General features: G+C 63.4%; 3 protein-coding genes and 1 non-coding gene across 5 annotated transcripts in view; 2 read left to right on the top strand and 2 right to left on the bottom strand.

Annotated features, from left to right (window-relative positions):
- POLR2A (RNA polymerase II subunit A) overlaps positions 1–13,888 on the top strand; it is a 30,153-nt gene extending 16,265 nt beyond the window's left edge. Inside the window, exons 18-29 of the mRNA XM_068157112.1 lie at positions 162–267; positions 1,810–2,015; positions 2,475–2,699; positions 4,403–4,649; positions 6,070–6,170; positions 6,259–6,363; positions 6,862–7,044; positions 7,613–7,816; positions 8,140–8,326; positions 8,727–8,840; positions 9,131–9,280; positions 11,948–13,888. Of these exons, the coding sequence (XP_068013213.1) occupies positions 162–267; positions 1,810–2,015; positions 2,475–2,699; positions 4,403–4,649; positions 6,070–6,170; positions 6,259–6,363; positions 6,862–7,044; positions 7,613–7,816; positions 8,140–8,326; positions 8,727–8,840; positions 9,131–9,280; positions 11,948–13,104 (2,985 nt within the window). The 3' untranslated portion in view covers positions 13,105–13,888. The remainder of the gene's footprint in view (positions 1–161; positions 268–1,809; positions 2,016–2,474; positions 2,700–4,402; positions 4,650–6,069; positions 6,171–6,258; positions 6,364–6,861; positions 7,045–7,612; positions 7,817–8,139; positions 8,327–8,726; positions 8,841–9,130; positions 9,281–11,947) is intronic.
- Positions 13,889–14,889: 1,001 nt separating this feature from the next.
- Positions 14,890–14,971, bottom strand: TRNAL-UAG (transfer RNA leucine (anticodon UAG)). The gene has a single exon. It is a non-coding gene; the product is annotated as a tRNA-Leu (tRNA).
- A 127-nt stretch (positions 14,972–15,098) lies between these two features.
- Positions 15,099–21,112, top strand: WRAP53 (WD repeat containing antisense to TP53). 2 transcript variants are annotated; one of them, XM_068157115.1, is made up of 10 exons: positions 15,099–15,716; positions 16,131–16,229; positions 16,425–16,533; positions 16,945–17,033; positions 17,543–17,633; positions 17,933–18,065; positions 18,639–18,847; positions 18,962–19,113; positions 19,347–19,490; positions 20,258–21,112. In XM_068157115.1, exons 1-10 carry the CDS (start codon positions 15,574–15,576, stop codon positions 20,517–20,519), a joined length of 1,431 nt encoding a protein of 476 aa, XP_068013216.1. In that variant the 5' UTR covers positions 15,099–15,573; the 3' UTR covers positions 20,520–21,112. The 2 variants fall into 2 exon arrangements, with proteins under 2 accessions (XP_068013216.1, XP_068013217.1); XM_068157116.1 differs by having other exon boundaries at positions 15,101–15,716; positions 18,962–19,065.
- CHD3 (chromodomain helicase DNA binding protein 3) overlaps positions 21,064–21,888 on the bottom strand; it is a 41,864-nt gene continuing 41,039 nt past the window's right edge. The window contains 1 exon segment of the mRNA XM_068157114.1: positions 21,064–21,672. Within this exon segment, the coding sequence (XP_068013215.1) occupies positions 21,578–21,672 (95 nt within the window). The 3' untranslated portion in view covers positions 21,064–21,577.

Below are 21,888 nucleotides of genomic sequence, written 5' to 3'. Positions count from 1 at the left end.
GGCCTGGTTTTGGGGTCCCTCCCCCCAGTTTTGGAGGTTACTCACACCCATCTTTGAATCCCGGTTCTGGGGTTCCTTTTGGGGTTCTTTACCCCTAGCCTTGAGCTCCTGCCCCCCCATTTTGGGGGTCCCTGACCCACCCTGGCCTGTGTCGTCCCCAGGTTGTCCTCCCCTGCAACCTGCTGAGGATGATCTGGAATGCTCAGAAGATTTTCCACATCAACTCCAGGCTGCCCTCAGACCTCCACCCAGTCAAGGTGGTGGAAGGTGAGTCCTGGGGGTGCTCCCCTGAGGTCAGCAGAGGCTTCTGGTGGCCTTGGAACCTCTTGAGAAAAGGCCTTAAGGGACTTGCAGATCTCCAGGAAGGTTTTGAAGCACCTGGAGGACCTCAACAATGCACTTGGAGGTTCTGGGGAGGGCACCTCGAAGGACCCCAATGGCCCCCAGGGAGGTCCTGGAGTACTTGGGGGACCACTAGGAAGGCTCTTGGTGGGACCTGTGGGACCTTCCATGACTTCCAAGCAGGTTCTGGGGGAATCTTGAAGGTCCCAAATGATCTCTGGGAGGCTTCTGGAGGACTTCTAGGATCTCCAAGAAGCTTCTGCTGTGCCTTGAAGCCCCCTGTGAAGGATTTATGGCACCTGAGGTCTTCTCTGGAGGTCATTATGGACCTTGAGGTTCTCCCAAGAAGTTTCTGCTGGTTCTTGAAGCCACTTGTGAAGGATTTATAGCACCTTAGGCACTCTTTGGGGTTTATTGGACATTTAGGACCTCCAAGAAGGTTCTGCTGGTCCTTGAGGCCCTCCGTGGAGGCCGTTGGGGACCTTGAGGCCCTCCGTGGAGGCCGCTGGGGACCTTGAGGCCCTCCGTGGAGGCTGTTAAGGACCTTGAGGCCCTCCGTGGAGGCTGTTAAGGACCTTGAGGCCCTCCGTGGAGGCTGTTAAGGACCTTGAGGCCCTCTGTGGAGGCCGTTGGGGACCTTGAGGCCCTCCGTGGAGGCCGTTGGGGACCTTGAGGCCCTCCGTGGAGGCTGTTAAGGACCTTGAGGCCCTCCGTGGAGGCTGTTAAGGACCTTGAGGCCTCCTCGTGGAGGCTGTTAAGGACCTTGAGGCCCTCTCGTGGAGGCTGTTGGGGATTTTGAGGCCCTCTCCTGGAGGCTGTTAAGGACCTTGAGACCTCCTCCTGGAGGCTGTTAAGGACCTTGAGGCCCTCTCCTGGAGGCTGTTAAGGACCTTGAGGCCCTCTCTGTGGAGGCTGTTGGGTATTTTGAGGCCCTCTCCTGGAGGCTGTTAAGGACCTTGAGGCCCTCTCCTGGAGGCTGTTAAGGACCTTGAGGCCCCCTCCTGGAGGCTGTTAAGGACCTTGAGGCCCCCTCCTGGAGGCTGTTAAGGACCTTGAGGCCCTCTCCTGGAGGCTGTTAAGGACCTTGAGGCCCTCTCCTGGAGGCCGTTAAGGACCTTGAGGCCCCCTCCTGGAGGCTGTTAAGGACCTTGAGGCCCTCTCCTGGAGGCTGTTAAGGACCTTGAGGCCCTCTCCTGGAGGCTGTTAAGGACCTTGAGGCCCTCTCTGGAAGCCATTGGGGACCTTGAGGCCCTCCATGGAGGCCATTGGGGACCTTGAGGCCCTTTCTGGAAGCTATTAGGGACCTTGAGGCCCTCTGTGGAGGCCGTTGGGGACCTTGAGGCCCTCCAAGAAGATTCTCCTGGTTCTCAAGGCCCTGAGTGAAGGATTTGCGTCACCTCGGGTCCTCTCTGGAGTTCATTACGACCCTTGAGGGACCCCTTGTGACCCCCCTGTGTGTGCCTGCAGGGGTGAAGGAGCTGAGCAGGAAGCTGGTGATCGTCAATGGGGATGACCCCCTGAGCAGGCAGGCCCAGGAGAATGCAACTCTGCTCTTCAACATCCACCTCCGGTCCACCCTCTGCAGCCGGCGCATGGTGGAGGAGTTCCGGCTCAGTGGGGAGGCCTTCGACTGGCTGCTGGGGGAGATCGAGTCCAAGTTTAACCAGGCCATTGTGAGTGGGGGGCTAGGGGGGCCTGAGGGGCTGCTGGAGGCAAGAAGAGGGCCTGGGGGGGGCGGGGGGGGCGTTGCTGGGGGAGATGGAGTCCCAAGTTCAACAAGGCCATTGTGAGTTGAGGGCATTGGGGGGCCTGCTGGGGGGGGCTTCAGGAGCCGCTCTGAGGGCTTCAGGACCAACTTGAGGCCATTTGTGCTCCAGACCTGGACTCAGTTTGTTCTCCAGCCTCGAGCTGCTCTCGGAGCCACATCTGGGAGGGTTCTGGGTCCAGCTTTGTTGTGGCTTTGGGACTTCCAGGGGGACAGAGGGAGCGGCTCTGGGGGCTTGAGGAGCACCTTGTGGCCATCTGTGCTGCAGCATCAAGCTTCTCTTGGAGCCACATCTTAGGAGGGCTTTGGGCTTTGCAGCAGCTCCTGGGGTGGTGCTGAGCTGCTGCTCCCTCTGTGCCCCTCGCAGGCCCACCCCGGGGAGATGGTCGGGGCGCTGGCGGCGCAGTCCCTGGGGGAGCCTGCCACCCAGATGACTCTCAACACCTTCCACTACGCCGGGGTCTCGGCCAAGAACGTCACCCTGGGGGTGCCTCGCCTCAAGGAGCTCATCAACATCTCCAAGAAGCCCAAGACTCCCTCCCTGACCGTCTTCCTGCTGGGCCAGAGCGCCCGCGACGCCGAGAGGGCCAAGGTGGGCACCGGGGCTGGCACCTCCTGCCCACTGGCCGCCTCCACAGGCTCTGGGTGGCCCTTCTGGGGTCTTTGGTCATCTCTATTGATGATCTGGATGAGGGCATTGAGTCCATCATCAGTAAATTTGCAGATGACACCAAGCTGGGGGCAGGAGTTGATCTGCTGGAGGGTAGAGAGGCTCTGCAGAGGGACCTGGACAGGCTGGGCAGATGGGCAGAGTCCAAGGGCATGAGATTGAACACATCCAAGTGCCAGGGGCTGCACATTGGCCACAACAACCCCATGCAGAGCTACAGGCTGGGGTCAGAGTGGCTGAGAGCAGCCAGGTAGAGAGGGACCTGGGGGTGCTGGTTGATGGTAGGCTGAACATGAGCCTGCAGTGTGCCCAGGAAGCCAGGAGGGCCAATGGCATCCTGGCCTGCATCAGGAACAGTGTGGCCAGCAGGAGCAGGGAGCTCATCCTGCCCCTGTACACTGCACTGGTTAGGCCACACCTTGAGTCCTGTGTCCAGTTCTGGGCCCCTCAGTTTAGGAAGGAGGTTGACTTGCTGGAGCGTGTCCAGAGAGGGGCAACAAAGCTGGGGAGGGGCTTGGAACACAGCCCTGTGAGGAGAGGCTGAGGGAGCTGGGGTTGCTTAGCCTGGAGAAGAGGAGGCTCAGGGGTGACCTTATTGCTCTCTACAACTACCTGAAGGGAGGTTGTAGACAGGCAGAGGTTGGTCTCTTCTCCCAGGCAGCCAGCACCAGAACAAGAGGACACAGTCTCAGGCTGTGCCAGGGGAGGTTTAGGTTGGATGTTGGGAAGAAGTTCTATACAGAGAGAGTGATTGCCCATTGGAATGGGCTGCCTGGGGTGGTGGTGCAGTCACCATCGCTGGAGGTGTTCAGGAGGAGACTTGATGGGGTGCTTGGTGCCATGGGTTAGCTGTTTGGGTGGGTTGGATTGGTTGATGGGTTGGACGCGATGATCTTGAAGGTCTCTTCCAACCTGGTTTGGTTTATTCTAAATAAAGGTGGCTCTGTGGTGGCCTCCCTGGGGTTTTCTTCCTGTGCTGGTGGTCCCCATGGTGGTGGTCCCTGTGGCTTTGTCTTCCTGTGGTGCCACCACCACTCCCTTCCTCCACATCTGCTCCCCTCAGGTGCCACCACCCCCACGCCCTCCTCCATCCCAATCCCCCCTTAGCTGCCACCACCACCCACCCCCACCTGCTCCACCTCAAACCCCTCTTAGATGCCTTCACCCCCATGTCCTCCTCCATCCCAATCCCACCTGCTCCATCTCAAACCCCTCTTAGATGCCTTCACCCCCATGTCCTCCTCCATCCCAATCCCACCTGCTCCACCTCAAACCCCTCTTAGATGCCTTCACCCCCATGTCCTCCTCCATCCCAATCCCACCTGCTCCATCTCAAACCCCTCTTAGATGCCTTCACCCCCATGTCCTCCTCCATCCCAATCCCACCTGCTCCACCTCAAACCCCTCTTAGATGCCTTCACCCCCATGTCCTCCTCCATCCCAATCCCACCTGCTCCATCTCAAACCCCTCTTAGATGCCTTCACCCCCATGTCCTCCTCCATCCCAATCCCACCTTCTCCATCTCCAACCTCTCTTAGATGCCTTCACCCCCATGTCCTCTCCCCCCAGGCCTCCTTCCCCTCGCTCTGACCCCACCCTCACCCCTCCCCCTTTGCCCCCCCAGGACATCCTGTGCCGGCTGGAGCACACCACGCTGCGGAAGGTGACGGCCAACACCGCCATCTACTACGACCCCAACCCCCAGAGCACGGTGGTGGCCGAGGACCAGGAGTGGGTCAACGTCTACTACGAGATGCCGGACTTCGACGTCAGCCGCATCTCGCCCTGGCTGCTGCGCGTCGAGCTCGACCGCAAGCACATGACCGACCGCAAGCTCACCATGGAGCAGATCGCCGAGAAGATCAACGCCGGTGGGCACCACGGGGGCCTGCAGAGGGCTTGGGGGGGGTCTGAGGGGGGGGTGAGGAGGCTTCAGGGTTATCTAAAGGAGGTTTGAGGGCATCTGAGGGGTGCTTGAAGGGTATCCAAGCACATGACCGACCGCAAGCTCACCCTGGAGCAGATCACCGAGAAGATAAACGCCGGTGGGCACCACGGGGGCTTGCAGAGGGGTTGGAGGGGGTCTGAGTGGGGGGTGAGGAGGCTTGAGGGTATCTAAAGGAGGTTTGAGGGCATCTGAGGAGGTCTGAGGGAGTCTAAGGGGTGCTTGAGGGTATCCAAGCATGTGACTGACCGCAAGCTCACCATGGAACAGATCGCTCACGCTGGCAGGCACCACGGGGACTTGCAGAGGGGTTGGAGGGGATCTGAGTGGGGGGTGAGGAGGCTTCAGGGTATCTAAAGGAGGTTTGAGGGCATCTGAGGAGGTCTGAGGGGTGCTTGAGGGTATCCAAGCACGTGACCAACAGCAAGCTCACTATGGAGCAGATTGCCCACACTGGTGGGCACCACGGGGGCTTGCAGAGGGCTTGGGGGGGGTCTGGGGGGGCTGTGAGGAGGCTTCAGGGTATCTAAAGGAGGTTTGAGGGCATCTGAGGAGGTCTGAGGGGTGCTTGAAGGGTATCCAAGCACATGACCGACTGCAAGCTCACCCTGGAGCAGATCACAGAGAAGGTCAATGCTGGTGGGCATGGGGCTGGCTTGGAGGGGGTCTAAGGGATGTTTGAAGGGGTTGCAGAAGGTTTGAGGGCATCTAAGGAAGGCTTGAGGCTGTCTTAAGGGGGGGTTGAGGCTGTCTAAGGAGGGCTTGAGGCTGTCTAAGGAGGGCTTGAGGCTGTCTAAGGAGGGCTTGAGGCTGTCTAAGGAGGGCTTGAGGCTGTCTAAGGAGGGCTTGAGGCTGTCTAAGGAGGGCTTGAGGCTGTCTAAGGAGGGCTTGAGGCTGTCTAAGGAGGGCTTGAGGCTGTCTAAGGAGGGCTTGAGGCTGTCTAAGGAGGGCTTGAGGCTGTCTAAGGAGGGCTTGAGGCTGTCTAAAGGGGTTTTGAGGGTATCTAAGAAGGGTTCAAGGAGGTTGTGGAAGGTTTGGGGACATCTAAGGCAGGGTTGAGAGAGTTTTAGGGGAGTTGGGGGAAGGGTTAGGGTAACTAAGGAGGGTTTGGGGGTACCTAAGAGGGGGCTGAGGGTATCTAAGGGGGGAGCTGAGGGCATCTGAAGGTACTTGGAGAGCATCTCAGAGGACTCTGAAGGCTCTTGGCTGAACCTTGAGGACACCTGAGGGGGACTTGGGTCATCTTGGGTGGCTTTGGTGGTTCCTTGGTGACCATGGGTGGGCTGTGTGTGGTGAGGAGGTGCCGAGGAGTGCCCATGCCCACCCTGCCACCCCTCCCACCCAAGGCTTTGGAGATGACCTCAACTGCATCTTCAATGACGACAACGCCGAGAAGCTGGTGCTGAGGATCCGCATCATGAACAGCGACGAGAACAAGATGCAGGAGGTGGGCACCCAAGGGGCCCTGGGGGTGTGGGGATGATGTCACCTTCCCCCCTCCCTGGCTTGTCCTCACTTTTTGGGGGTGTCCCCAGGAGGAGGAGGTGGTGGACAAGATGGACGACGACGTCTTCCTGCGCTGCATCGAGTCCAACATGCTGACCGACATGACCCTGCAGGGCATTGAGCAGATCAGCAAGGTGGGCACCCAGGGGTGGGCATGGAGCCTGGGGCACCTTGAAGAGATCCTGGGCAACCTTGAGGAGCACTCAGAAGTTCTCCACGGAGAGCTTTAGATGGTCCAGGACGGCCGCAGTGATGCCTAAGGAGGTCCATGGCTGCCAGGAGGAGCTCTTGGTGGACCTTGAGGAGCACCTGGATGTTTTCCGTGGAGTCCCTTAGGTGGTCCAGAATGCTCCTGAGATCTCTGAAGCCCCATTGGAAGGTCCATAGCTACCTGGGGGTGTCCCCACTGCCCTTTGAGGAGCACCCATGGGTGCCAGAGCTCTTGGTGGACCCTGAGGAACACTTGGGGAACCTTGAGGAGCATCTGGAAGTTCTTCTTGGAGCCCCTTAGGTGTCCTGGGATGCTCCTGGGATCCCTGCAGCCTCACTGGAAGGTCCATAGCTACCTGAGGGGTGTCCCCAGTGCCCTCTGGTGGGGGTCCTTCATGCCATGGTGCTCTGTGCCCCCCCAGGTCTACATGCACTTGCCCCAGACAGACAACAAGAAGAAGATCATCATCACTGAGGATGGAGAGTTCAAGGCGCTGCAGGAGTGGATCCTGGAGACCGATGGTGTCAGCCTGATGAGGGTCCTGAGCGAGAAGGATGTGGACCCTGTCAGGACCACCTCCAATGACATCGTGGAGATCTTCACGGTCAGTTGGGGGCCTGCCAGGGGTGGGACACGAGGTGGGGGGTGGAGGGCATGGACCTCTGAGTCCCAGGGTTGGTGGCTTCTTGACCAGCTGGCTCCATGGGTGGTTGGTTCTTGACCCCCAGGTCCCAGGGGTGGGTTGGTAGCTTCTTGAGCACCAGGTCCCAGGGGATGGTAGCTTCTTGACCACCAGGTCCCAGGGGTGGGTTGGTGGCTTCTTGAGCACTGGGTCCCAGGGGTTGGTTGGTAGCTTCTTGAGCACTGGGTCCCAGGGGTGGGTTGGTAGCTTCTTGAGCACCAGGTCCCAGGGGTGGGTTGGTGGCTTCTTGAGCACCGGGTCCCAGGGGTGGGTTGGTAGCTTCTTGACCACTGGGTCCCAGGGGTGGGTTGGTAGCTTCTTGACCACCAGGTCCCAGGGGTTGGTTGGTAGCTTCTTGAGCACCAGGTCCCAGGGGTGGTGGTCTCCCAGCTGTTGGTACCTCCCTGCCTCCTGGCTCTGTGTGTCAGTCACCTCTCACCTGAGGCCCCCTGGGTGGTGACCTCTGTGCCTGCGGCGTTGGTGCCCGCAGGTGCTGGGCATCGAGGCGGTGCGCAAGGCGCTGGAGCGGGAGCTGTACCACGTCATCTCCTTCGACGGCTCCTACGTCAACTACCGGCACCTGGCGCTGCTCTGCGACACCATGACCTGCCGCGGGCACCTCATGGCCATCACCCGCCACGGCGTCAACCGCCAGGACACCGGGCCCCTCATGAAGTGCTCCTTCGAGGAGACGGTGGGCACGGGCTGGGCACAGCGTGGGGTGGGCATGGGGTGGGCATCTGGGACACCAGCCCCTCGTGATGTGCTCCTTCCAGGAGATGTGGGGCAGGGGGTGTGTGGTGGTCTTGGGGCTGGGGGTGTGGTGGGTGTGAGCTGGGGGTGACCTTGGATGGGCAGTGCCCGCGGCGGTGCCCACGGCGGTGCCGGTGCCTGTAGCATCTTCGCCTCTGTTGCTTCCTCTTCGCCTCCTCCCTCGAAGCCTTTCCTGCACAGGTGCCCAACCCGCTTGAACCCTTTCCTTCCTTTCCCCCCTGCCCTCTGGGGTGCCCCCTGCAGGTGGATGTGCTGATGGAGGCAGCAGCCCACGGGGAGAGCGACCCCATGAAGGGGGTGTCGGAGAACATCATGCTGGGGCAGCTGGCACCGGCGGGCACCGGCTGCTTCGACCTGCTGCTGGACGCTGAGAAGTGCAAGCATGGCATGGAGATCCCCAGCGCCCTGCCCGGCCTTGGCGTGGGGGGACGTGAGTCCGGGGGTGCCTGCTGGGGGGCGTCGGTAGGAGGGGGCACAGGGCTTGGGGGGCAGCCCCCCAAGGAGCCCTGCTGGGCGCAGCAGGAGGGTCGTGGCTTGAGGAGCGTCGGCGGCATCGCTGTGGGCTCCACGGCACCTGCCCAGCTGAGTCCTTCTGGGGCTCTGGGGGGGCCTTGTGGTAGGAGGAGGCCCCCCAGATGTTGGGCTCCCCCAGATGTTGGGGTGCCCCAAGGACCTGGGCTTCCAGGGGGGAGGAGAGAGGTGGGGCAGGGTTGGGGGGAACACCATAAGGGTTGTGGCTTGAGGAATCAACAGCGTTGCTGTGAGGCCACCACCCCATGGTCCCCCCAGCTCCCTCTAACATCCTGCCCCCATTTGTGTGTCCCCCCCAGCCACAGGGATGTTCTTTGGCTCTGCCCCCAGCCCCATGGGGGGGCTGTCCCCAGCCATGACCCCCTGGAACCAAGGAGCCACTCCTGCCTATGGGGCCTGGTCTCCCAGTGTGGGTGAGTACTGGGAGCACTGGGAGGGGCGTGGGGGTGAGTTTTGGGGGGCTGGGAGGGGGGTTGAGGGCCACTGGGGTGGTTTGGGGGGAACATGGGGAGTCTGGGGGCAGTCTGGGGGGGCTGTTGGAATCTCGGGGGCTGTTCTGGGGTCCCAGGGCAGGGGGAAGAGAGTTTTGATACCCTGGGGGTAATTGGTGGGAGAGAGGAGGGGATAATGGGGGGGGGGGGGGGGGGAACACAATTGTGTGTGCTGAGCTCTCCCTCCCCTCCCTTTCTCTGTTGCCCCCCAGGCAGTGGCATGACCCCGGGGGGGGCAGGGTTCTCTCCCAGCGCTGCCTCTGATGCTTCCGGCTTCAGCCCAGGCTACTCCCCGGCCTGGTCCCCGACCCCAGGCTCTCCTGGCTCCCCCGGGCCCTCCAGCCCCTACATCCCCTCCCCTGGTGAGTATCTGCCCCTGCGCCCCCAGAGAGCTGCAAGTTACCCCCCTGCCCCCCCAGAGAGCTGCAGGTTCCCTGCCTGTGCCCCCAGAGAGCTGCAGGTTCCCTCCCTGCATGCTGGAATGTTGCCAGATGCTGAGCTGCAGCCCAGAGCCTCTCCTGCAGCCTGCAGCAACCTTCTGACACCCCCAACGGCACCAGTGCCACACACCAGCCTGCAACAGCTCTGCAACAACTTGTAACATCCCCCAGCAGCCCTGCAACAGCTCTGCAACAGCTTTGCACTACCTTGTAACATCCCCCAGCAGCTCTACAACACCTTGTAACATCCCCCAGCAGCTCTACAACACCTTGTAACATTCCCCAGCAGCCTTACACCACCTTGTAACATCCCCCAGCAGCTCTGCACTACCTTGTAACATTCCCCAGCAGCCTTACACCACCTTGTAACATCCCCCAGCAGCTCTACAACACCTTGTAATATTCCCCAGCAGCCTTACACCACCTTGTAACATCCCCCAGCAGCCCTGCAACAGCTTTGCACCTCCTTGTAACATCCCCCAGCAGCCCTGCAACAGCTTTGCACCTCCTTGTAACATCCCCCAGCAGCTCTGCAACAGCTTTGCACCACCTTGTAACATCCCCCAGCAGCCCTGCAACAGCTTTGCACCACCTTGTAACATTCCCCAGCAGCCCTGCAACAGCTTTGCACCACCTTGTAACATCACCCAGCAGCTCTGCAACAGCTTTGCACCACCTTGTAACATCACCCAGCAGCTCTGCAACAGCTTTGCACTACCTTGTAACATCCCCCAGCAGCTCTGCAACAGCTTTGCACTACCTTGTAACATCCCCCAGCAGCTCTACAACAGCTTTGCACTACCTTGTAACATCCCCCAGTAGCTCTGCACCACCTTGTAACATCCCCCAGCAGCTCTACAACACCTTGTAACATTCCCCAGCAGCTCTGCACCACCTTGTAACATCCCCCAGCAGCTCTACAACACCTTGTAACATTCCCCAGCAGCCTTACACCACCTTGTAACATCCCCCAGCAGCCCTGCAACAGCTTTGCACCTCCTTGTAACATCCCCCAGCAGTTCTGCAACAGCTTTGCACCTCCTTGTAACATCCCCCAGCAGCCCTGCAACAGCTTTGCACCTCCTTGTAACATCCCCCAGCAGCTCTGCAACAGCTTTGCACCTCCTTGTAACATCCCCCAGCAGCTCTACAACAGCTTTGCACCTCCTTGTAACATCCCCCAGCAGCCCTGCAACACTAACCACCTTGTACCATTGCCCCCAACTGCACTGCAACACCTCTACACCACCTAATATCTGCCCCCAGCACCCCCCAACATTCCTGCAGCAGCTCCACAACACCTTGTAACAGCTCCCACTGCCCTGTACCAGCCCAGCAGCTCTGCACCACCTTCTAACAGCACCCTGCAATAGCCCTGCAGCACCTCTACACCCCCTTGTAACTGCTCTCACACCCCCTGCCAGCACTGCAGCAGCTCTACACCACCTAACAGACCCCAACACCCTTCCTCTGCCCCATAACACCCCTGCAGCATGCCAAAATGCCTTGCAGCACCCTGCAACAGCACTAAAAGGCCCCAAGCACCTCTCCACAACAGCCTCAAGCACCCCCAGCACCTCCCCACAGCCTTCCTCCAACACCCAAACACCTCACAACAGCCTCCCAACCCCCTGCAACAGCCCTTAAAGGGCCAAACCCACCCCACAACAGTCCTGCAACACCCCCACAACACTCCTCACCACCTTCCCACGCCCTGTAACTGCTGTTAAAGGCCCCACACCACCCCACACCAGCCCCAAGCACCTCCTAACGCCTCCCCACAGCCTTCCTGCACACCGTCACAGCCAAGCAACACCCAAACACCCCACAACAGCCTCCCAACCCCCTGCAACAGCCCTTAAAGGGCCAAACCCACCCCACAACAGCCCTGCAACCCCCCCACAACACTCCTCACCACTTTACCACGCCCTGTAACAGCCCTTAAAGGCCCCACACCACCCCCAAGCACCTCCTAACACCTCCCCACAGCCTTCCTGCACACCGTCACAGCCAAGCAACACCCAAACACCTCACAAAAGCCTCCCAACCCCCTGCAACAGCCCTTAAAGGGCCAAACCCACCCCACAACAGCCCTGCAACCCCCCCACAACACTCCTCACCACCTTACCACGCCCTGCAACTGCCCTTAAAGGCCCCAAACCACCCCACACCAGCCCCAAGCACTTCTTAATGCCTCCCCACAGCCTTCCTGCACACCGTCACAGCCAAGCAACACCCAAACACCTCCCCACAGCCTTCCCACACCCTGCAACAGCCCTGCAACACCCCCACAACACTCCTTACCACCTTCCCACGGCCTTCCCACGCCCTCTAACAGCCCTAAAAGGGCTCAGACACCCCCCCCACAACAGCCTGGAACAGGCCTCCAACAGCCCCACAGCAGCCCTGAGCAACAGCCCTACAACGTTCTTCCACACCCTGGAACACCTCATGGCTCCCTTGCAGCACCCTGTAACAGCCCATGACACCTCTCCAACATCTCTCAGCACCCCATCACAGCCCCCCAGCCCCCACAGCAGCTCTCCACCCCCCGTCCTGACCCCTTCTCCTTGCTCTGTCTCCCCACAGGCGGTGCCATGTCGCCCAGCTACAGCCCGACCTCCCCTGCCTACGAGCCGCGCTCCCCCGGGGGCTACACCCCACAGAGCCCCAGCTACAGCCCCACCTCCCCCAGCTACAGCCCCACCTCCCCCAGCTACAGCCCCACCAGCCCCAACTACAGCCCCACCTCCCCCAGCTACAGCCCAACTTCTCCCAGTTACAGCCCCACCTCCCCCAGCTACAGCCCCACTTCCCCCAGTTACAGCCCCACATCTCCTAGCTACAGCCCCACCTCCCCCAGTTACAGCCCCACCTCTCCCAGCTACAGCCCAACTTCTCCCAGCTACAGCCCCACCAGTCCTAGCTACAGCCCTACCAGTCCCAGCTACAGCCCAACCTCCCCCAGCTACAGCCCCACGTCCCCCAGCTACAGCCCCACATCTCCCAGCTACAGCCCAACCTCCCCCAGCTACAGCCCAACCTCGCCCAGCTACAGCCCCACCAGCCCCAACTACAGCCCCACCAGCCCCAACTACACCCCCACCTCCCCCAGCTACAGCCCCACCTCCCCCAGCTACAGCCCCACCAGCCCCAACTATACTCCTACTAGTCCCAACTACAGCCCCACCTCCCCCAGCTACAGCCCAACTTCTCCCAGTTACAGCCCCACCTCCCCCAGCTACTCCCCCTCCAGCCCCCGCTACACCCCACAGTCTCCCACCTACACCCCCAGCAGCCCCAGCTACAGCCCCAGCAGCCCCAGCTACAGCCCCACCTCCCCCAAGTACACCCCCACCAGCCCCAGCTACAGCCCCAGCTCCCCAGAGTACACCCCTACCTCCCCCAAGTACAGCCCCACCAGCCCCAAGTACAGCCCTACCAGCCCCAAGTACAGCCCCACCAGTCCCACCTACAGCCCCACCACCCCCAAGTACAGCCCTACCAGCCCCACCTACAGCCCCACCTCCCCTGTCTACACCCCCACCAGCCCCAAGTACAGCCCCACCAGCCCCACCTACAGCCCCACCAGCCCCAAGTACAGCCCTACCAGCCCCACCTACAGCCCCACCAGCCCCAAGGGCTCCACCTACAGCCCCACCAGCCCAGGCTACAGCCCCACCAGCCCCACCTACAGCCTCACCAGCCCTGCCATCAGCCCCGACGACAGCGACGAGGACAACTGAGGGGGGCCGAGGGGAGACCCCCAGGGCCAGGCTGTGGGGGTGACCCCCAGCTCGGGTGCCAGCTCCTCAGGTCCTGGAGTGAGCCCCAGGCTGGGGGGTGACAACTGATGGGGGGGCTAAGGGGGGGCGTGCTGAACTCGGGGGTCAGCCCACAGGTAGGTGTCACCACCCCCTCGAGCCACGAGTGACCCCCATGTTTGGGGGGGGTGACCCCTGAGCTGTGTCACCTCCTCAGGGACTGACCCCTAAGTTTGGGGGGGTGACCCCTGAGCTGTGTCACCTCCTCAGGGACTGACCCCCAAGTTTGGGGGTTGACCCCTGAGCTGTGTCACCTCCTCAGGGACTGACCCCCAAGTTTGGGGGGGGTGACACCTAAAGTGGGGTAGGACTGGACTCGGGGGTGACCCCGAAGCGGAGTGTCACCACCTTGAGGAGGAACCCCTACATTGGGAGGAGGTGACCCCCAAGTTGGGGGCAGGGTGACCCCAAAGTGTCACCTCCTGGCGTCCAAGGAGTGACCCCCAACTTGGCCTGACTCCTAAATTTGGGGGGGGACCCCTCAATTGGGGGTGGGGGACCTTTAAATTGGGGGGGGACCACAGGACTGGGGGTGATGACCCCGGGGTGGGGGTTGGTTGGCCTTGGTGGGGCCTCCGACTGGGGACAGGTGACCACCCCCCAAATGCCAGGGGTGACCCCAAGTGGGAGGCTGGGCACAGGGGTGGTGACACCTACCCAGGGAGTGAGCCTCACCCCTGAGCTGGGGGCTGAGCAGGAGGTGTAGGGTGGGGAGGGGGCACAACGGGGGGGGGTGTTGTAATTTATGGGGAGGGGTCCTTAGGTAATGAGGGGGGAGGGGACAGCCAGGGGGGGAGGAAGCTGGGGGGGGGTGGAGTACATCTTGAGGGTGATCTGAGGCATGTTCAGGTGGGGGAGGGGCAAAGGGCTTCCCCTCCCTTCCCCTCCCCACTCAGATCTTTGCCGGTTTCTTGTATTGGGGGGGATTTGGGGGGTGGGGGAGGGGAGCGCTGCTTTTTTTGGGGTGAAATAAAAGCTTTTAGAGATTTCCAATGATGGCTCCGAGAGTTGGGAGGGACTGCGGGGGGGCGGGGGGCGAGCCGGGGCCGGGGGGCGAGCAGGGGCCGGGGGGCGAGCCGGGGCCGGGGGGCGAGCAGGGGCCGGGGGGCGAGCCGGGGCCGGGGGGCGAGCAGGGGGCGGGGGGCGAGCCGGGAGCGGGCGGGACCGCAGCTCTCTGCCCCTCGGCAGCAACTTTCCTCTCTGTCCGGAGCAGGGACAGAGTCTGCCTCCAGCGAGAGCTCAAACCTCTGCCCCTGTAGGGCCGAGTCGCACCTCAGGGGTCCCCTGAGTTCAAAGCCTCCTATTTGACCCCGGGGGAGTGAGTGCCTTAGAGGAGAGTGGGAAATAAGGGGGGGTGGGGGTGGAAAAAGGGGGGCGAGGTTGGAGGAAGGGGGTGCAAAAGGGGGCGGGGGTGCAGGAATGGGGGCGGGGGTCTAAAGAGAGAGGGGGTCGGGTGGAAAATGCGGGGGTATCGGGTGGGTAAAGAGGTTGCCACAGGACGTGGGGTGGGAAAAACGCGGGGGGTGGGTGCAAAATGGGGGTGTCGGGTGGGAAAGGTGGGGAGCCTTGGGGGGGTTGGGAAAAGGAGAGTTGGGGGCCTAGAAAGGTGGGGGGCGGTAGAAGGATGTGGGAGTGCCGAAAGGGTTAGGAGCAAGGTAGAAAGGAAGCGGTGGGAGAAGGGTTATAAAATGTGGGGGTGCCCCCCTGTGGCAGCGGTGGGATTCGAACCCACGTCCCCGAGGGGACTGGAGCCTAAATCCAGCGCCTTGGACCGCTCGGCCACGCTACCACCCGCGGCGCGGGGGGAGTCGGCACCATGCGGCCCCTCCTGGGGCGGGGCACGGGAGGGACGGGGTGGGGCCGAGGGGGTCCTGGAAGTGGTTGCTGGGGGCGCTGGGAGGGCACTGGGAGGGTACTGGGAGGGACTGGAAGGCTTTAGGAGGGCACTGGGAGCGCTGGGAGGGCACTGGGAGCGCTGGGTTGGTAGTGGGAGCGCTGGAGAGGGACTGGAAGGCTTTAGGAGGGCACTGGGAGCGCTGGGAGGGCACTGGGAGTGCTGGGAGGGCACTGGGAGGCTTTAGGAGGGCACTGGGAGCGCTGGGAGGGCACTGGGAGTGCTGGGAGGGCACTGGGAGCGCTGTGAGGGACTGGGAGCGCTGGGTTGGCACTGGGAGCGCTGTGAGGGACTGGGAGGCTTTAGGAGGGTCCTGGGGGCGGTCCTGGGAGCAGCAGGAGGGCACCGGGAGGTGACCTGGGAGGTGCCCCCTGCCCCCCGCCCCCCGCGCTCCCTTTCCCGCCACCCCCGCCTGTCCCCGCCCCGTCCCCGCCCCTTCCTGCCGCGGAGCACGCCGGGAAGGGGGAGGGGTTGGGGTGCGGGTCCGCGGCGCTGCCATGGAGGCGCCCAGCGCTCGCGCCTCCGGGCGGGAAGAGCCGGGGGCGGGGCTTGAGGAGCTGGGCACGCCCCCAGAGCGCGCGGAGGCCTCCCCCCCGCGCGGGGACACCCCGGAGACTGAGCCGCCATTGGAGGAGTGGCGGTGAGAGGGGGGTGGGGGAGCACTTGGAGGGGCTTGGAGTGGTGGGCGGGGCGTGACCGGAGGGGGCGTGTCCTGCTGAGGGGTGGGCGGAGTCTACGGGAGCCGAGCGTCCAATCAAAGGAGGCGGCGGGGGGTTGGGACTGATGGGAGAGCCTTAGGGCAGGGTCTAGGGGCTGGGCGGGGGGTAAGGTGGGGGGCGTGGCCTGAGGGGCGGCAGGGGGGTCCTGAGTGGCCAATGAAAGGGGAGGGTTTATGGGTGGGCGTGGCTCGGGGTGGGCGGTGTCTCTGAGTCCTGAGCCCCCACTTGGGGGGAGATGAGGGATGGGGGAGGGGCTGCAGGAGTTGGTGGGGCTCGGGGGAGGGGCTGGAGGGGTGTGCCCCTGATGCCCTTCCCCTCTCGCCCTCCCCTTCCAGCTTTCCCTACTTCGACTTTGGGGCTCCCCCCCGGCCCGTCTGGGGGGCACGGCAGGAATTCGCCCACAGGGCCCAGAACTTCCTGAGGGGCTGCAAGTGGTGAGAGACCCCCCCAGGGCCCCCCAGGGCCCCCCAGGGCCCCCTTGCCTCCCAGGGACCTTTACTGAGGTGCTCAGGAACCCAGAGGGATGTAGGGGAGCAGTCCCAGTGCTGCCAGCGCCCCCTCCTGGAGGCACTGGGACCCCGAGGGAGGCAGAGGGTCAGTCCCAGTGCTGCCAGCGCCGCTGTCCCCAGGGCCCCCGACGGCTCCTGCGTGCTGACCTGCAGCGATGACAACGTCCTGCGGATCTTCGACCTCCCCTCGCCCCCCGCGCCCTGCCCCGGCCTGCCCCTGCCGGAGCTGGTGGGTACTGGGAGGGCACTGGGAGGCAGGCTGTGGGCCACTCTGGGGCTCTGTGGGTCCCTGTGGGGCTCTATGAGTCCCATAGGTTGCTGTGGAGCTCTGTAGAGCTCTATGGGTCCTTGTGGGGCTCTGTGGGTCCATGTAGGTCTCTCCAGGGCTCTGTAGGTCCATATAGGTCCCTATAGGGCTCCATGGTTTTCTGGGGGGCTCTATGGGTCCCTATGGGGCTCTGTGCATCCCTGCAGGTTGCTATGGGGCTCTGTGGGTCCCTGCAGGGCTTTATGGGTCCCTATAGAGGTCTGTGGGTCCCTGTGGGGCTCTGTGGGGCCATAGAGGTCCCTATAGGGCTCTGTGGGTCCCTATAGGGCTCTGTGGGTTCCTGTGGGTCACTTATGGGTTGCTATGGGGCAGGCCCCAGCGCTGAGGCTGCCTGAGGGTGACTGCATTTACGACTTCACCTGGTTCCCACTGATGGACTCCAACCAGCCCCACACCTGCCTGTGAGTGGACTGGGAGGAACTTTGGGGGCACTGGGAGCAGACTGGGAGGGGCTGGAAGGCAATAGGAGGAGGTTTGGGGGCACTGGGAGGCACTGGGAGAGGGCTGGAAAGGATTTGGAACAGACTGGGAGAGGCTGGAAGGCACTGGGAGTGGACTGGGAGAAGGCTGGAAGGGACTGGGAGTGGACTGGGAGGAGGCTGCAAAGGACTGGGAGGCCCTGGGGAGGAGGCTGGAAGAGACTGGGAGGGGACTGGGAGGAGGCTGGAAGGGACTGGGAGGCCCTGGGGAGGAGTGGGCACCACTGGGAAGAGGCTGGAGAGCCCTGGGAGGGCTGCTGGTGGCAGTGGTTGTTACTGGGAGATACTGGGAAGAACCTGGGGCCTTAGCAGAGGAGCTTGGGAGGGGTTGGGGGACACTGGGTGTTACTGGGAGGGCTGTGGGAGGCTTACTGGGAGCACTGGGCCTGCCTGAGTATCACTGTTGGCTCTTACTGGTCTGTACTGGTCAGGGTGGCCTCCAGCAGCCGGGACAACCCTGTGCACCTCTGGGATGCCTTCGATGGGACCCTGCGAGGCTCCTTCCGAGCCTACACCCACCTGGTGATGTCCCAGTGTCCCCCAGTATCCCCCCAGTATCCCCCAGTGTCCTCCAGTATCCCCCCAATGTCCTCCCAGTGTCCTCCAGTATCCCCCAGTACCCTTCCTCTATCCCCCAGTACCCTCTCAGTAACCTCCAGTACCCTCCCAGTGCCTTCCAGCTCTTCCCAGTCCCTCCCAGTCTGCTCCCAGTGTCCCCACACCTCCTCCCAGTCCCCCCAGCTTCCCTCCCACACCGGCTGGGGACCCTGGGGGGTGCTGGTGAGGCTCTCCCAGTGCTCCCAGTAACGCTGCTGCTGCAGGAGGAGCTGGTGGCTCCTCACTCCCTGGCCTTCACCCCTGATGGCTCTCAGCTGCTGGGAGGCTTCGATGGAGCCCTCAGGATCTTCCCCACAGAGCGGCCTGGGCGGCACTGCCAGCACTGGCAGCTGCACCGTGAGCACTGGGAGCAGTGGGAGGGCACTGGGAGCAGTGGGAGGTACTGGGAGGGCACTGGGAGCAGTGGGAGGGCACTGGGGGAGCTCTGGGGGGGGCACTGGGAGCAGTGGGAGGGCACTGGGAGCAGTGGGAGGGCTCTGGGGAAGCTCGGGGGGGGGCACTGGGGGCACTGGGAGCAGTGGGAGGGCACTGGGAGGGCACTGGGGAAGCTCTGGGGGGGGCACTGGGAGCAGTGGGAGGGCACTGGGGAAGCTCTGGGGGGGGCACTGGGAGCAGTGGGAGGGCACTGGGGAAGCTCTGGGGGGGGCACTGGGAGCAGTGGGAGGGCACTGGGGAAGCTCTGGGGGGGGCACTGGGAGCAGTGGGAGGGCACTGGGGAAGCTCTGGGGGGGGCACTGGGAGCAGTGGGAGGGCACTGGGGAAGCTCTGGGGGGGGCACTGGAGGCACTGGGAGCAGTAGGAGGGCACTGGGAGCAGTGGGAGGGCACTGGGCTGCCGGAGGCATGGCCTAGAGGCAGGGCCTAGAGGCGGGGGGCGTGGCCTCACTGTCCTGTCTCCACCTCCTTGCAGGGGGCGGGCAGGGGCAGCACGGCCTGATTGGCTGCCTGGCGGTGAGTCCCAGCCAATCGCTGGTGGCTGCTGGCTCGTATGGGCGGAGCCTGGCGCTGTACCCGCTGCAGGGGGGCGGAGCCCTGGCGTTCTGGCCACGCCTCCCTGCCGGCCCCACCCACCTGCGCTTCAGCCCCGATGGCAACCTGCTGTACGCTGGGGGGCGCAAGGTGAGACTGGGAGCTTCCTGGCCGGGGGTGTGGCTTAGGGACACGGGGGTGTGGCTTAGGTAGGAAGTGGGCAGGGTCTGGACCAGAAGTCTGAGCCCCTGGCCCCGCCCCCAGGACACTCACATCCGCTGCTGGGACCTGCGTCGCCCGGAGCGCCCCCTGCTGGCCGTGGAGCGGAAAGTGACCACCAACCAGCGCCTGACCTTTGACCTCGACCCGTCAGTGACCCCGGGGGGCCTGGGAGCACTGGGAAAGGAACTGGGAGGGTACTGGGAGTGCTGTAGGCTCGTGGGGACGAGGCTGGTCCTTACTGGTCTGTACTGGGACAGGCTGGGACAGGCTGGGCCCTTAGAGGAGGGATCCTGGGAGGGACTTGGGAGTCTCTGGGGGGGGGTGGTGGTCACTGGGTGTTACTGGGAGGCTTTACTGGGGGCACCAGGAGCCCCCAGGGGGCTTCCTCATTCTTACTGGTCTGTATTGGTCTGTCCTGGGGGCGCAGGTCCGGGAGGTTCCTGCTGGCAGGGGACACTGAAGGCTTCCTCAGCCTCTGGGACACACTCAGCCCCCCTGGCCCGGGGGACCCTCCCCTGCTGCCCCCCACCCTCCGCTTCCGGGCACTGCACGACTGCCTCAACGGCACCAGGTGGCACTGGGACGGAACTGGGAGGGAACTGGGAGGGAACTGGGAGGAGTGGGAGGAGTGGGAGGGAACTAGGAGGGAACTGGGAGGGAACTGGGAGGGAACTGGGAGGAGTGAGAGGGAACTGGGAGGGAACTGGGAGGAGTGGGAGGGAACTGGGAGCATACTGGGAGGGAACTGGGAGGAGTGGGAGGGAATTGGGAGGAGTGAGAAGAAACTGGGAGGGAACTGGGAGGGAACTGGGAGGAGTGAGAGGGAACTGGGAGCATACTGGGAGGGAACTGGGAGGAGTGGGAGGGTACTGGGAGGGAACTGGGAGGGAACTGGGAGGAGTGGGAGGGAACTGGGAGGAGTGGGAGGGAACTGGGAGGGAACTGGGAGGGAACTGGGAGGAGTGGGAGGGAACTGGGAGGAGTGAGAAGAAACTGGGAGGGAACTGGGAGGGAACTGGGAGGAGTGGGAGGGAACTGGGAGGAGTGAGAAGAAACTGGGAGGGAACTGGGAGGGAACTGGGAGGAGTGGGAGGGAACTGGGAGCATACTGGGAGGGAACTGGGAGGAGTGGGAGGGTACTGGGAGCATACTGGGAGGGAACTGGGAGGAGTGGGAGGGAACTGGGAGCATACTGGGAGGGAACTGGGAGGAGTGGGAGGGATCTGAGAGCATACTGGGAGGGAACTGGGAGGAGTGGGAGGGAACTGGGAGCAGTAGGAAGCTCTTCTCCCAGTGCTCCCCATAACCCCCTGCCTCCTGTGCCCCCCCCTGTGCCAGCCTGCACCCAGGGCTCCCCCTGCTGGCCACGGCCTCAGGCCAGAGACTGTTCCCCACCCCCTGGGCCGAGGACAGTGACAGCGACGGCCAGGAGGGGGCAGAGCAGCAGAGCCCCCCGCTGGGAGGGGACAATCGGCTCCAGCTCTGGTGGTGGGGACCTGGCAGCTGGCCTGAGGACACCTGGAGCGGGGACACCACGTGGCCCCCCCCTGAGGAGAGTGGCGCTGGGGACAGTGAGGGTCACCCCCCGGAGCACAGCTGAACCGCGGCTGCGGACTGTCGCCACCCCGAGGACAGCGGAGCTGGGGACACCGAGTGTCACCTCCCTGCGGACACCTGGACCATGGGCACCAATTGTCACCTCCCACGGTGCCCCCAGGCCTATGGGCACCAATTGCTGCCTCTCTGGAGGCCTCAGGTTGTCAGCCTGCCGGTGCCAGGCACGGTGCCCCGCGGGGGTGGAGCCAGGGGGTTGGGGGAGGGTCCCAGTGCCACTGTGCCCCACCTGGTGCTGGCTGCATTAAAGGCCTTTGGTCGCCTCACTGATGGCTACTGGCATGGACTGGGCTGGCCAGTGCCAGCCACGAGGTCCCCTCCCAAGCCCCCACTCCATGCCCACCCTGGTGCCCATCTTAGTGCCCACCCCCTCCCCGTGCCCACCCCTATGCCCTCTCGCTGCACAACCACCCCCACCCCAGGTGCCCATCCCCCTGCCCATTTGAATTGCCACAACCCTCCTCCCACCCTGCCCCCCCCCCAGCACGGTGCCCAGCTCGATGCCCACCCCCAGCACTGGCACTGCCGTAGCCAAGGTCCAGGTTTTATTCTGCTGTGGTTAACAAGAGCCCAGGGCTGGGGGGGGGGAGGGGGGAGGTTGGGGGAGGATGTTTTGGGGGGGGGGGAGGGGAGGTCCCCTTTGAGGGGAGGGATGCCCAAGGTGGTGGTGGCTGGGGGGGGGTCTTGGGTCAGGGGGGGTGCCCAGGAAGGTGCCCACCCCCCACCCCGGGGCTATATATATTTATATTCATATTTATAGTGGTCCTCATCACTCCCCCTCCCCCACTCAGGGGTGCTACCCCCACCCCCAATTTGGGTGCTGCCCCTCCCCCCCCTCCCCCCCCCAACATTTTTGAGGCCTTTTGAGGCATTTTTGGCAGTGGGGAGGAGGAGGAGGAAGAGAACTTCCCTCCCTTCCCCCCCTCCTGTAGACCCCAACCCCTTCCTCTCCCCTTGGGGGCTTTGAGGAGGGGTAAGGGGGGGTGGGGGGGAGAGGGTTGAGGGGGTTGGGGGGGGGGGTTCCCATGCCCCCCCCCCCAGCCCTCAGTCATCAATGCAAATGACCTCCCCCCCCCGCGGCTCCTTCTTCTCGGGGCCTTCGGCCTCGCGCTTCACCAGCACCGGGGGACCGTTGGCTGCTGCAGGGGAGGGGGGCACAGGGACCCAGGGGTCAGCTGGGGGGGGGGGCAGGGCCAGGTATGCCCCACCCCAGCACCAGCGACCAATGAGAAGCAGCCACAGAGCTATAGGGCCTGGGACCCTCCTCTGGTAGAGCTATGGGGCAGAGACCTCCACCCATTTCCCCAAGCCCCACCATCCCCATCCTGCCCCCCCCCAGGCTCCTCCCCCATGTC

The sequence above is a fragment of the Melanerpes formicivorus genome, unplaced genomic scaffold (genome assembly GCF_026170545.1).
Source record: "Melanerpes formicivorus ecotype bairdi unplaced genomic scaffold, bMelFor1.0.p_v2 SCAF_36, whole genome shotgun sequence".
In the NCBI taxonomy this organism is placed as follows: domain Eukaryota; kingdom Metazoa; phylum Chordata; class Aves; order Piciformes; family Picidae; genus Melanerpes; species Melanerpes formicivorus.
This window is presented reverse-complemented; position numbering and strand designations above follow the sequence as displayed.